The sequence below is a fragment of the Halyomorpha halys genome, unplaced genomic scaffold (assembly GCF_000696795.3).
Source record: "Halyomorpha halys isolate HHAL.00 unplaced genomic scaffold, Hhal_1.1 Scaffold448.1, whole genome shotgun sequence".
Classification (NCBI taxonomy): Eukaryota; Metazoa; Arthropoda; class Insecta; order Hemiptera; family Pentatomidae; genus Halyomorpha; species Halyomorpha halys.
This window is the reverse complement of record NW_027107821.1, coordinates 1051949-1065686: the sequence shown is the minus strand read 5'-3', so window position 1 is coordinate 1065686 and position 13738 is coordinate 1051949. Positions and strand designations below refer to the sequence as shown.

Sequence of the window (13738 nt, the reverse complement as noted above, 5' to 3'; positions counted from 1 at the left end):
CTTCCCTCTCTAATTGATTATAATTATAAGATTTAATATGACATACATACATTGTTAAATGTTTGTTAAGAAACAAAAAAAAAATAAATAAATAAATTAAGATGTTAAGCAACCGGGAATTACGTACAATTTTTATAGGCGGGGACATTTTGGGTATAAGTCTGAAAAAGGCAGTAAATTTTGCACAAGTGAGAGTCCTCATTTGTTCTAAACGTTATCTTCGTCTTGATCGCCGATTTTTTAAAATTTTAATTTTAGGCGTTATTTATTATAACTTATTTTGTTGCATTGATTTTAAATTTAAACTTCATTAAATGTGCTTAGTTAAAATTTTATAAAGGGCATTGAAAAAGCTCTTCGGCCGGAATAAAGTCAGGTTAAAAGTTCGATGAAGTCCGCAAAGTCGATGGAAATCTTTAGGAACTTTGTATTAGTTTTAATCTGTTAAATGTTTAATTTTGTTACAAAGTTGATTCAAAATACCTCACTAATATCTATTATTTATAGAATTATAGCAATGTATTTTTAAATTAAAAATTTAAATTGAGTTATGTTTTTGCCCAAATAGAAAGTGTATATTTTTTATTGTACTCCGAATTTTTTAATTAAGATTCAATAAATATATTATTTTTGTATTATTTCTGATAATTGCATTGAAAATATTATCATTATTATGAATTGTTTGTGGAACTAATCCTTATTTAGCTCTACCCATCCCTGCAATTCTTCTCGAATGTTGAAAACTAGGAGCTTTTATAAATATCTAAACATGTATATTATTTATATCAAATTCTTCAACCAAGTACTGAGCATCTATGAATATAGCTACTTCGCTCAACCTCATTTTACTCTCCAAAAAGTCGGAAATTCAAATTACCAAGATTGATAAACATTACGAAATAACTAAAGCCATCCAATTTTCAGGCCGTAATCACGGTGTTTTCGTTAATTATCTGGAGTCAAATGTTTGGAATTCAAGATAGGGTTATTACATTTGGATAAGCGATTAACCCGGAATCCTCACACCAGACTGAAAAGACAGAAAACTGCACTTCGACTATTACAGCACTTACTAGACAAACGGTCTAAACTTCCAACACATTACAAAAGACTGATCTACATGATTGTAATAAGGCCAATCTTTACATATGGAGTTGAGCTTTGGGGCTCCACTAAACCTTCGAATTCCTCTCGTATTCAATCCTTACAATCCAAAATCCTTCGTAAAATCCTCAATGCTCCTTACATTGTCACAAATAAAATCATACATAAAGACCTTAATATTCCCTATGTAACGGATCTAGCCCGAACCAGATATCACTCCTCCCATTATAAACTCTCTAACCACTCAAACCCCCTAGTTTCTAATCTTGCATCCTCTTCCATTCCAGACAATCCTCCGAGGCGCCTGAAAAAAAGATGGCCACGAGACCAGCTAATGTAAAATGTCATTAGAGTGCTACCAATGGGTAGTTTCTCTACACGCCTGTAACACTCCAATTTAACTTCGATCAGATTTACTAAATGTATTATAATGTACAGTTGTAAATAGCAATAAATAAATATTAAAAAAAAAAAGATAGGGTTCCATATGGTAACGACATTTTATTTTTAATTAACCGACTTGTTTAATACTCGGTGATCAGGAGGCTTTAAGATTGCTGAATCTGATATGACTTGTTAAAAATGAGAATAAAATTGGCTGGTCGTGTATGGTTCACGCTTAAACATAGGTTTCAGTCACTCAAAGGCCGAGAATATTATGCGTTCACATAGCAACTTCGAGTCAGACGTGGCACCGCATAGTAGTCACTTAGAAAACAAATATACTGACAAATTTTTTTTTTGTGATTATTCGCATCTCGAGAAACCTTAAAATACGATTTTCATGGCAACGAAAAAATTTAAATTTATCGTTTGAAATTTTCGATTGGTAAGTAGAAATTGGTGTTTTGTGCATTCCTTACCAGATTATTTTAATTTTTTTTATGGGGAAGTCTCATCTATTTATAATCGCTAGAAATATAAAATTTTTATCAGAGAAACACAAGCGTTAAATTTAGTTTTTGAATTAATATTTTCTAGTATCTTGCCCTTTTTCCCATCTATAGAAAACATACTTCGCAGGACTACTTGAATTATCTGCTTACCAAACATTTTAGGTATTGTATTCTTAATAACGTATCGGTCTTTTTAATACTTCAGTGACAATTTTGGTGCAATAAGTCGGTGGAGATATTGGATGACAGAGTGGTTTGTATCGAAATAAAACTATGAACCGGAGAAACGGAGTAAATCCCGGCGGTACGGCTCTATTAGGAAGGGACTGGGTGTGGGGTTTACTGCCTGACAGATCGCACCTTACCGTCTCAGTCTTCTTTATATCACTCCTTACCTATAACTCTCTCTGGCTTATTGTCAGGCTGCTATCTTCTTATTAAATAGAAAATGTAACCTTCTTTATATAAATTTTATTGTTTTCGATTTTTGATTTGGCAGTTGAGTAGTTGGTTAATCAAATAAGGTTTGGCTCTGTTTCTGATAGCTACTATTATCTTCAACCATTTATCAATATACAGTTTAATGTTCAGCACGTTGTTGTTACAATTAACCTGGTTTGGAATTCTTATAATATTCTTTTTATGTAGATTGGTGGGTTAAATTTCAAATTTTCAAAAAAAAAAAGAAAAGAAAAGAATAAGGAAGGCGAAAATTGTCAACAAATATTTTTCCTGCCAAGAATACATCAGTTTAACAAAATACAATGAAGTAATGCAATCGATAAAGTGCGGCAAATACGGGAGGTCTTGGCTTTTTCTGTACGAATTAGATAATTCTATTTTTCTTCCTTTCTCTTTTATTTATTCATAAAATTCTATTTTATATTTATTTATTTTCAAGCCAGGTCAAAATATTTCAATTAGGATAAGACCTAGCTGATGTTAAAGAGCGTTTAGTTCCATATTTATGTGGCCTGTTTGATCAAAATAGTTCTTAGAGCAATTTTTATAAAAATCGTTTCAATGAAGTGACACTTCCGGTTGGTCGATTTAATCGAAAAAGTTGCCCAGATCCCCCAGACATACTTTCATTAAATATGTAATTTCAGTTTCTTAAGACTTTTCGTTTTTAAGCTAGTCTCTTTGTTCGCAGACACTGAGTCCATTTTGCGAAACTAGGTTTTTTGAGCTTACGGGACCTACAGGTATTGAGCTTACAGGACCTACAGGTATTGAGCTTACGCAATGTACAGGTATTATTAAGCTTATAGGACCTACGGGTATTGGGCTTGCGCGATCTTCAGGTATTGAACTTAAGGGACCTAGGAGTATTGAGGTTGCGGGACCTGCAGGTATTGAGCTTACGGGACCTACAGGCATTGAGCTTACGGGGACCTACATGTATTGAGCTTACGGAACCTACAGGTATTGAACTTACAGGACCTACTGGTATTGAGCTTACGAAACCTGCAGGTTCTGAGCTTACGGGGGCCTGCAGGTATTGAGCTTACGGGACCTACGGGCATTTCTCTTGAAAACAGGAATTTCAAATTTTGCATGATCGCAATACTTTCCCTTACTAATATTCCTTTTATAGCTAAGTGAATGTAAAACTTGACTGTAATTCTAAAATTAATTTTTATCTGTTTTTTATTGTTTATTGTTTATATTCATCTCATTGATTGTACTCATAAGTCACACAATCTTACATTATTATTTAAAAAGAGTACTTTATAATCAGGGACTACTCGAGATTTTATATAGTTAGGTTGATCATATCTTAGAAGTTACTGTTTGTTTCAGTGTCAGGAAAAATCGTCAATTTTTGTATTAAGTAGTTTTCTTATTGGAAGGTAATTCATCATTCTTTAATCTTATATTTTTGAAAAAAAATTTGTAGCTTGGTGTCAATTATAATTCTTTGAAATGTAATAATCGGAAATGGCTTGGACGTCTTAATAAGAAAAAACACGATGAAGATTTGATGATAATTCGACTGCTTCGACTTACTTGGCTATCAAGTAATTTTGATGAATATTTTTACCAAGTATAGCTTCCGGATTTACGTTTAATGTATATTGTATAAATGCACATGTCTTGATTATTAAATTGCCGTTCGTCTGTTGCTTTATCTGATGTAGCGATAATTAGAAGCGATTTGTTCCATTTATAACAAAAATCCTTATTTTATTAAAGTTGTTCTCATTTTTAGCCTTTGTTCCTTTTAAACCTTTATTTCGGAGTGAAACTTTCTGAAAGGGAAATAATTTTGACTTATTAATTATCTATCAACGAGTTTTATAATTTAAAAATTTAGTGGAATTAAATGTTTTTTATTATTATCGCCTTGACTTGGCCGACTAAATTTGATTTTATTGTCTGAACACTTATGATTTACTCGACTTTCGATTCTGATTTTGAACATTTCTTTTTAGAATGTAAATTTAGGGAATAAATGTGATATATTTGGTATTTGTAGTCAAAAATGAGTTGCATAGAACCAACCTTTAGGTACCACCGGAGGAATGATTGGAAAATTTTGCGAAAGCAAAAAGTTTAGTTGTCTACATTCCTTGCAGATGCGTGATCGTGATTCCTTAAAATACGCTCTAGAATTCTAGATAATTCTGTCAAGATTTTCTCTCCAACTTTTTAAAGTTTTAGTCATAATAAAGTAAATAAAAAGAAAAACACATTCGCACTGTTTCTTTTAGCCTTTAAGCTTCTCTAATTTTATATTTTGACTGAAATTGTTGAAATATCGATTTAAAATTTAATTATACTACTGCTGATTGTACTACATAAAGACCTTAATGTTCCCTATGTAACCGATCTAGCCCGAACTAGATATCACTCCTTCCATTATAAACTCTCTAACTACTGAAACCCCCTAGTTTCTAACCTTGCATCCTCTTCCATTCCTGACAATCCTCCGAGGGGCCTGAAAAGAAGATGGCCCCGAGACCAGCTAATGTAAAATGTCATTAGAGAACTATCAGTGGGTAGTTGCTGTACACGCAACTCTCCATTTTAACTAAGATCAAATTTACTGAATTTATTATGTAATATACAGTTGTCAATTTCAATAAAGATATTAAAAAAAAAAATTGTACTAGTAAATATATTTCTGTTCTATTTGTTTCTGGAACTTTGTGCGGTAATATCGAGAAATGTGTTGCGTTATTGGCTTATTTTATCTCATTTGTTGATTCATGTGTATTTATAGTTCTTTCACCGTTTTATTCTGACCATTTTCAACTCTCTCCGTTTTAGGGATGTACAGTATCTATCTAATTGGTCCAACTCAGGTATCTCTAAGCGAAGCAAGATATTGATTTTTTAAAATAAATTGAACGGAGAAAAAAATCCTATCCACGATTGAAGCCTTCCCTGCTACGTGCCTCTTCTCAATACTTCATCTCTCTCTTTTTTTTTTCATTACCTTTTCCTTCTCAATGGAATCAATAAATGAAGTTATTTAATGAAATTATTTTTATCATAAAATTGTAATAATGATTTGTTTTGCTAAAAAAATACTAATGGGGTGCATGGGTTCTATTCAGGGGGGTTTATTAGAAGAAAATAAAAAAAAAGTATATATATAGCACTCCCGTGATCACAATATTAATTGCTTGATTTATGGGACGTAAGTTAGAAAAATAAAAACGATAAAATAAAATTAGTTGGAACAGCCTTTGTTGTGAGCATAATATTACTGGAGTAGTTTAAAGCTTGAAACTATCTTATTATCACATGTTGTAAATATATTTGATTTTCAATTCGCCCTCTTGTTTTGTCGCAGTACGCCCAGGAAACCCAACACGAGAAAATCCTCCGCGGGTTGGCAGTTGGTATAGCCTTAGTGATGTACGGTAGGCTTGAAGAAGCCGACCCTCTGATCGCCCAGCTTATCTCCGACAAAGACCCTATCCTAAGGCGTAGCGCCATGTACACCCTGGCAATGGCCTACTGCGGGACCGGGTCCAACATGGCCATCAGGAAGCTGCTACACGTTGCCGTGAGTACAGTTGAATGAATAATATGTAATACAATGATATGTACTCAGTGCTGATCCTTGTATAACATCCTTTGCTTTAGGTTTCCGATGTCAACGATGATGTGAGGAGGGCTGCCGTCATGGGCTTAGGATTCCTCTTGTTCAGGTAAGTTTATTTATAGTGTTATAAATAAACATTAATAATAATTTATTTTTGTTCATACTGCTACAAAGCCGTCAGTTACCATTATGTTAAACAAGTTTCATTGGAGATTTAAATAACGTATTTCAAATACTATTTAGTTTTGAGGCTATCCTCTTAGAAATGATGAATACATGATTGATATCGATATATATGTATGGATGTGTTACTAAATTTAACTGCAGACAGCATTTACACAATGTTCGGAGAGAAGTAACACACTGGCTGATAACAAGTTTAGGCTTTAGAGGGGATGTTCTGGAGATATCTTGATTTTGATAAATTGCTTCTGTAAAAGTTTCTCCTTGAGATTGTTTGTAAACATTTCTGGTCTGTACTCCTCTTTTGTTGCTTACTTCCACCTTGGCGTCAGTTATAATTCCACATATTGAGGCTAAATAGATTTCTATAACGAAACTATGGTTTCTATAAGAGTAAAGGTTTATTTACAGTTGAAAAAAATTACTTGTTATAATTTATTAATTCACTTTTGAAAAAACACTGCATTGAATATTGAGTTGAATAGACACCTAAAAGTGGTTACTTGGGAGAAAAAAAATGTATTCTATATTTAGTTTGGAGATTTTTTTAAAAGTTATGTTTGTGAAGTAAACCTGTGTTTAAATTACAATTTTTAGATGATCGCTGAAGTTGATCGAAACAGATATTTACAGTTTAGGGTTTTTGATACGTAGTTTTTTATTTCTATTAACGGCAAAGAACCCATCACTTGAATATGATGATAACTTGAAAATGGAATGTGACGGAGTTGATGAACTTCATTCCACGGGAATGCTAAAATTACCTTCTAGATTTATTTATTTTAGCTCTTTTCTTCAACTGAATGATTAATATTTTTATCGAATCATAGGACATCGATAATTTGATCCATATAAACCGTCGGGAACGTTTAAAATTTTTTAAAGATATAAAGTTGTTCGGTTAGGAATACTGAAGTTAAGCTGAAATTGGAAAGTTGTTCCAAACATGGTGTATTGAGGAGTAGATAAACCTGATTCCCCCAAAGCTCCCTGTGTTTACCCTCGTCTTGTTCTAAACCATTTCGTACTTCGGGTAAATCTCTTTGAGTAGTTAGTTACCTATTCTGATCTTAGATACATTAATGGTATTACTTATACTTTATACTAGTACTACTAACTACTGATTAATACATTTTGGAGCAAATTATTAACATCTATATAGATTTTAAATCTGCCATTATGAAAACGTAGTTCTGTATTATTTCGTTTGAAAAGTCTATTTGTTTTACAGATCATAATTTATTCAGATGATTGACATATAATGTTCTAACATTTTTTATCCCATAAAGGTTTTATATCTGAATTATCTGCTGATATTGTCAGTAGATTTGTAAATCATTTTTAACTCCGTTAAAGTTTCATTTCTTACCTTCTTTTTAATATCTAACTTGAAGATTGCTTGCAAAGGGCGGCCTTTATGACTCGACATTTGAATGTCCTCTATGACCTTTTATACGAACGTCTAATAAGCCTAGACGGTTATTTAGCCTTAGAATATGAATTATTTTGTTCCAGTACCAGGTTATTTATCTACAAACATCAGTTGTTCATTTCAACCGTTATTTTTTTGTTACCTGTATTTTTTTTTCTGTTCTTTATTCAGAAACTGTCCCAGGTATGAAGAAATTTATAGGTATCAAATCTGAGCTCTAAAAATTAAAGCTATAGAAAAAATAATCCGTATGTTTAGTATTGAATTATGTTTTAACAGTTCCTCATTTAAATCAATAAACAATTTTTCAATAATCAATTGCGTAAAAAACAGGCGGATCCAGAAGATTTATTGAGTTGCAAATCCAGTGGCGTAGCGTGGGTATGAGCCATCAGGGCGAAGGACAACTTTGCCGTCCCGTTATTTCAATTTGAAAGACTAAAATATACAGGAGTTCTAAAGAACCTTTTGGCTAGAAAAATGATATTTATCTTGTATAGCACAGAGTACTAATAAAAAAGTCATAAAATGAAATAGTTCAAATTTTTACAAAATATTATTTATTGTGAAATTTTACCGCCCCCTAAAAGTTTTCCAATTCCAGCATTTCGAAGTTTCATGTCAGACTTCTCAAATTTGTATTAGAATTTAGTGATAGAAAAAGATTTTTTTATTGCGATCTTGAGAAGTCACTCTTTCCGAATACTCTCATTGTGAGTATCACATGGCAGAATCTTTTATTCTGGAATCCATTGGCTTCATATATCGTCAAATTTATTTCTATCAATTCATAGTCATTGTTCTGTGATACATCTTCAAAACAAATCCGTGCCCGCAAGAGCGCACGTATGAACACTAATTTACCGTAGTTCTTATAAAAATTAGCTAGTTAGTTGTATGGATTACCCACTGTTATATTGTATTCAATAGTTATCAGATAATTGTTTTTGAAGTTGATTTTTCAGTCTTTGAAGTTTTAAGCTACCGCAACTCTAACTAAAATAAATTGTCCGAAGTTAATATATGGAGTAATTACGATAACGTCCTTTTTTTTTATGAACATTTTTCTTCCATATCGGTATTGATATTTTGTTAGCTTTCTATTTGATGAGGTAGTATTCCAGTTGCCTGGAGGATTGAAGCCTCTATTCTTGGAAGATGTTGCTTTCAGAGTAAGTGATTTTTCTGTAATATATTTCTAATCTTTCGTTCTTACATTTTTTTTATTCCAATTATTATAGAAACTACTGGATAAATTAATTATTACTTCCATTTTCCATCCAATAAAGTTTTTCAGGGTTCGTACATTTAGCAAATTATTAATTTTTACTTTTCCTTATCTATGTACTAAATAGATATATTGTAACGAGAAGTATTGTGATCGTGAACAATTTAGAATTCAACTTTTCGAAGGAAATAAACGTTTCGAGGTCCTCTGAGTCCAAACGACCGAGTCTCACAAATTGTTGGGTATGGCTGTGGGTCTGTTTGTGTGTAGTTAGCATAACACAAGGCTGAAAAGATTTTCAAAACTTAAATTACATATTTATAATTGGGATGTTACGACAACATTTTCGATAAAATGGACGGACCGGAAGTATCTCTTTATATAATAGATTTCTCCGATTTAAAAAAAAATGGGTACAATGATTTCTTTAATATCATACCAGCTAGTTTATAATCATTGGAATAGTTTGTCAGAGCTTAAATGCAGATTTAAAAAAAAAAAAAACTTCCTCTAAAATACCTTTAATTTTTTTGATTTGAAAAAATGAATGATTTCACATTTTTACTTATAATTAACTATGGGAAAAATATAAACTATGAAAGGATTTGATAATTAACTAAAGGGCAGATATTTTTGTCAGGTTATACAACACCGAAAAAACATTTTCGGAAAAGGGTAATAGTCTAGAGTTATTATAGACCGTAGGAAATCCAAAGAATTTAGAAACAATCATATTTAACACATAAAATCGTAGAAAACAATGGAGAATAAGGAAGAAGGCATGGACTAGTGGCTTAGTCGATACTTGCACTATGTTCATCATTTGCAGATATTCCTGCTTTTAAATTACTTGGTTCTCGCACCTCCCCCAGGCCGATAAGGCAGAGAACTAACTGAGAATCCTTTTTGGGTTGACGCGGACTAGCCGCTGACCATGTTATTAGAAGCACAATTAGCAGAGACAGGAGCGGAAGAGTAGAGGAAGATAGAGCGGCTAGGGTAATTTCGCGGGGCCAGCGACGCCCATCGATCCTCACTAATAAAGCTGCGCCTCGAGAGTCCTCTGCTTTTTGCCGCCCTTGCAAATCATCATCCCCTTTTTGGCTGTCTTTTCTCTTCTTCTATTAGTTGCCTACGCCATTATATTACTATAACAAGTCCTTATAATTGTCTACTCCTCTCCTATGTTACACGATGGTATCCAAAAGTAGGTGTTGACTTGCCCCTGGTAATAAATTATATTATGCAAATAAATCACTGGAATCATCAGTAGTTGAAACAAAATTTTTACATATTTGGTAGTTCATTTATATAATTTTAAACTAGTGAAAAGCTAGAATACATTATAAAGGTTACGTTTCTTCTTATTACTACTTATGTAAGATTGTATGTTGGATTGGTATATTTATAGTAAGAACATAATATGCTTTCAAATGTTGAATATATAATATATCTATTATTTATTTAAAATTAATATTCTCACAAGGAATCATACTTCATTAAATCTACCTACCATCATTGCAATTCCCTCATATGTGTAATACAAAACCAATATAGATTTTTAAAACATTGCCGCCTATCTTTCTCCTATGGCTTTTCTTATAGACTACTAGGTTAGTTTTGTTTAGTTTTGAGTTTAAAGTCAGATTACCTTTAAATGATATCTGGAAGTACCATCCACCACCTTTGGTTTCATAATAATTGTCAACTTAGGGTTTCAAAGGTCTGTAACTCCGTCATTTATGATGATAGTGGGGAACTTAATTTAGGAATATTTATAAATAATAAAAACAAAATATCCATAAGATAATTTAATTTAAAAGAATTTAAATGGAATATTTTTTATTTATTGGTATACATTTTGCAATAATGAGCCAGTGAAATGATCTACAGGATTTTTTTTTTTTATGTTTTATTAAAAATTGAATGATTATTTATTATTTTTTAAATTATTTCTTTATTATTTTTTTACGTTAGTTAATATATATTTACTTTTATTTACCAGTGTACGGAATATGAAGTAAGGGAAATTATTGGGATCGTGCAAATTTTCGAATTTGAGATTTCAACTGAAATACACGTTGAGGTCTCCTGAGTCCAAATAACTAGGTTTCATTTATTATATTTTTTAAAGTAATTTTTGTGATAAAATCAACCAACACGAAGTGCCACTTCATAAAATTAATTTTTCTTATTTTTTAGAGTTTCTCCAAAACAGCTCTAACGATTTTAATTTGATTCTGTGGATTATTGAGCGCTTAATTGTTCTTTAATACCAGATAGGTGTTATCCTCATTGAATTTGTGTATCAGGGCTTAAATGCCGAATGTTAACATTTTCAAAAATTTTCTCTAAAGTACCTTTAATTTTGTTTGTTTAATCAAATGGACATTTCTCATTTCAAAAATAAATGTATAAATACAAAATATTACAGAATTTTACTATAACTAGAGGGGAAAAAATAGATCAATCCCAGACCGCCTGATCTTTCCCAATGGCAAGACGGCTTCGTTATCTTTTACTAAACCGTTGTATTATTTAAAATATAAAATTTATATTTGTTCCTCGAGAAACCATAAAATGAGAATTTTTATAGCAACAGGAAACTAAACATGTTTTGTTCGTAATTCATTTTTTTTCTAAAGCCACATTAACTTTAGCACGAGCCCACTATTCACCACAAAACTTGGAAAAATAAATAGGTTAGTGAGTTAAAGTTATGTTATGTGCGGACCGGACCGCGCCAGATTTTATTTTGTTCTTTTCAGAAAATAATTATCATGGGAGATACAGTGAGGTACAAAAATAATTATATAGGATGGGTAAACGATTGTTCAAGAAATATATTAATGAACTTATCTATTCTATACGAAGGGCCTGACTGCTGTCTTATGAATGAACGAATAATTGATGTATTTTGAATAACTGTCTTTCCCGTGTCACCTCCTCAATTATCGTATAAAACTATTGATTATTGTTTGTAGCACCTTTTTACATTTAACGAAATTTGTCTAGTCGTTCAAAAAATTACTTTTTATCTAACGGAAACGTTACTAGTACTGGTACTGGTATATGGTGGGGAGATAAGTCCGGCAAGTGGGCCTAGTGGTCCTTTTTGCCAACCCCTGACGGCTACCTAAGTTGCCGCCGCGTTCTAACCAAGGTGGGAGTGTCAAGATTCATTCTTCGGGACCGCCGAAAAATGAATGTTTAACTGCCCCAGATGGGAATCGAACCCACAACGTTCCGACCGAATTGGGACTTGCGCTCTAGCCCGCACGGCCGTACGTCCCTTAACGGAAACGTTGAAATTCAATGATTATATACCAGGACAACTTTCTGCCTGAAGTTAATAAACTATTTCATGAATGGAAATAAACCGGTGAGTGGAGTTACGAATCATCATCTCTCTACAGCGTTTAATTTGTCTAGGGAGAGAGAAAGGATCCAAATTGAATAACATTATTCCTGAAAATATTCTTTAAGAAGTCTTCCCTTATTTATTTGAGCAGCTCATATATTTGTATCGAAGTTGATATATTTTTCCTAATTTTGTTTTTGTTTGTTTTGGTTCTGTGACAGGTACTGAATTAATTAGTTATTTTTAAAATCAACTTAATTTCGTTCAATTTCTGGAGTGCCTGCGGAAAAATGTATGTCTGGTTAATCTTTGTCATCGGATAGATCAAAAGAAAATTGATTATTAGATTTTTTTCTTTGTTTTATGAAATAGTCTTCGATCTCGTAGCTGTAGAATTTACTTAAAGATGAGATTTTTTTGTTGTGTGTGGTTACTATATACAGTTTTATCTGTATTATTACCTTTACATTATCAATTTTCGTTGAATTAAGTAAATTGTTATGTTTATAATTTATTTATGAATACCGTAATCTACGTGTCTTGCAATATCAGGTTTATGGAAACAGCTGCAGGCTACGCTATAATAATATGCAAACCTGTCTGGATGGTCTCGGATCTATTACAGGAGCTAGCTTCCTCTATAGTCTGTTAACAGTCCCGTCACAGCCAGTTATCAAACGTTAAACTGTGGTTTCTTAAGCTAATTAAACTTAAGCTTAAGCTGCTGTCATTTTGAAAAATATGCTTTGAAAACTTTGAAAAAACTCTCGAGAAAACTCTGTTTTAACTCCTCCTGTATCCGTTTATAATGTCAGTTCATTTTAAGCATTGCCATTAAATTTTTCAGATTATTCTTTTGAATTCAAAAATATTTATTCTAATAAAAGTTATTTTAAGCAATTTTTTTTGTCATCTAAGATAAGGGAGATATGATTAATATCGAATGTTTTCATCTGTTAGCTATCCCATTTTATTTATATGTTTTAGGACCTCCTGAGCCCTAAAAAGGGTTATGTGTCCCATATTATGTTCACCTTGAGTATAAAAATTTAGGAGTATGCATCAGTTATAGTCCAGTTAACGGAGACCATTAAACTATAATCTTTATAAATAAAAATTTAATGTTCGTTTGTTATTTACCTAATATCTCTGAATGTTCTTAACCTATTTACGCGCTGTTATACATTTTTTTCATATACTAGGTATGAGACAATATGATAAATAATGAAATTACCTAAACAAAGAAAAACAATTGACCTAAATGGACAAAGATAACATTATGATTAACAAAGATATAACGCCTATTTATCTATCTATATAAATAAAGATGTAACGTCCGTTTATTATTTTTTTAATGAAGATTTTTAATTAAATCTTTATTAGTTTCCTACTAAACAGAATAAAAAAATATTCGACTATTATTAGGTAAGATATGGTTTATTTATCATTTTAGCCACATCTATAAAAGTTTTGTTGT

General features: G+C 31.9%; 1 protein-coding gene across 1 annotated transcript in view; it reads left to right on the top strand.

The window, feature by feature from the left end:
• The window catches only part of Rpn2 (Regulatory particle non-ATPase 2), a 440957-nt gene that overhangs the window by 14604 nt on the left and 412615 nt on the right, over positions 1-13738 (top strand). Inside the window, exons 11-12 of the mRNA XM_014423988.3 lie at positions 5803-6018; positions 6099-6163. Coding sequence (XP_014279474.1) covers positions 5803-6018; positions 6099-6163 — 281 coding nt within the window. The remainder of the gene's footprint in view (positions 1-5802; positions 6019-6098; positions 6164-13738) is intronic.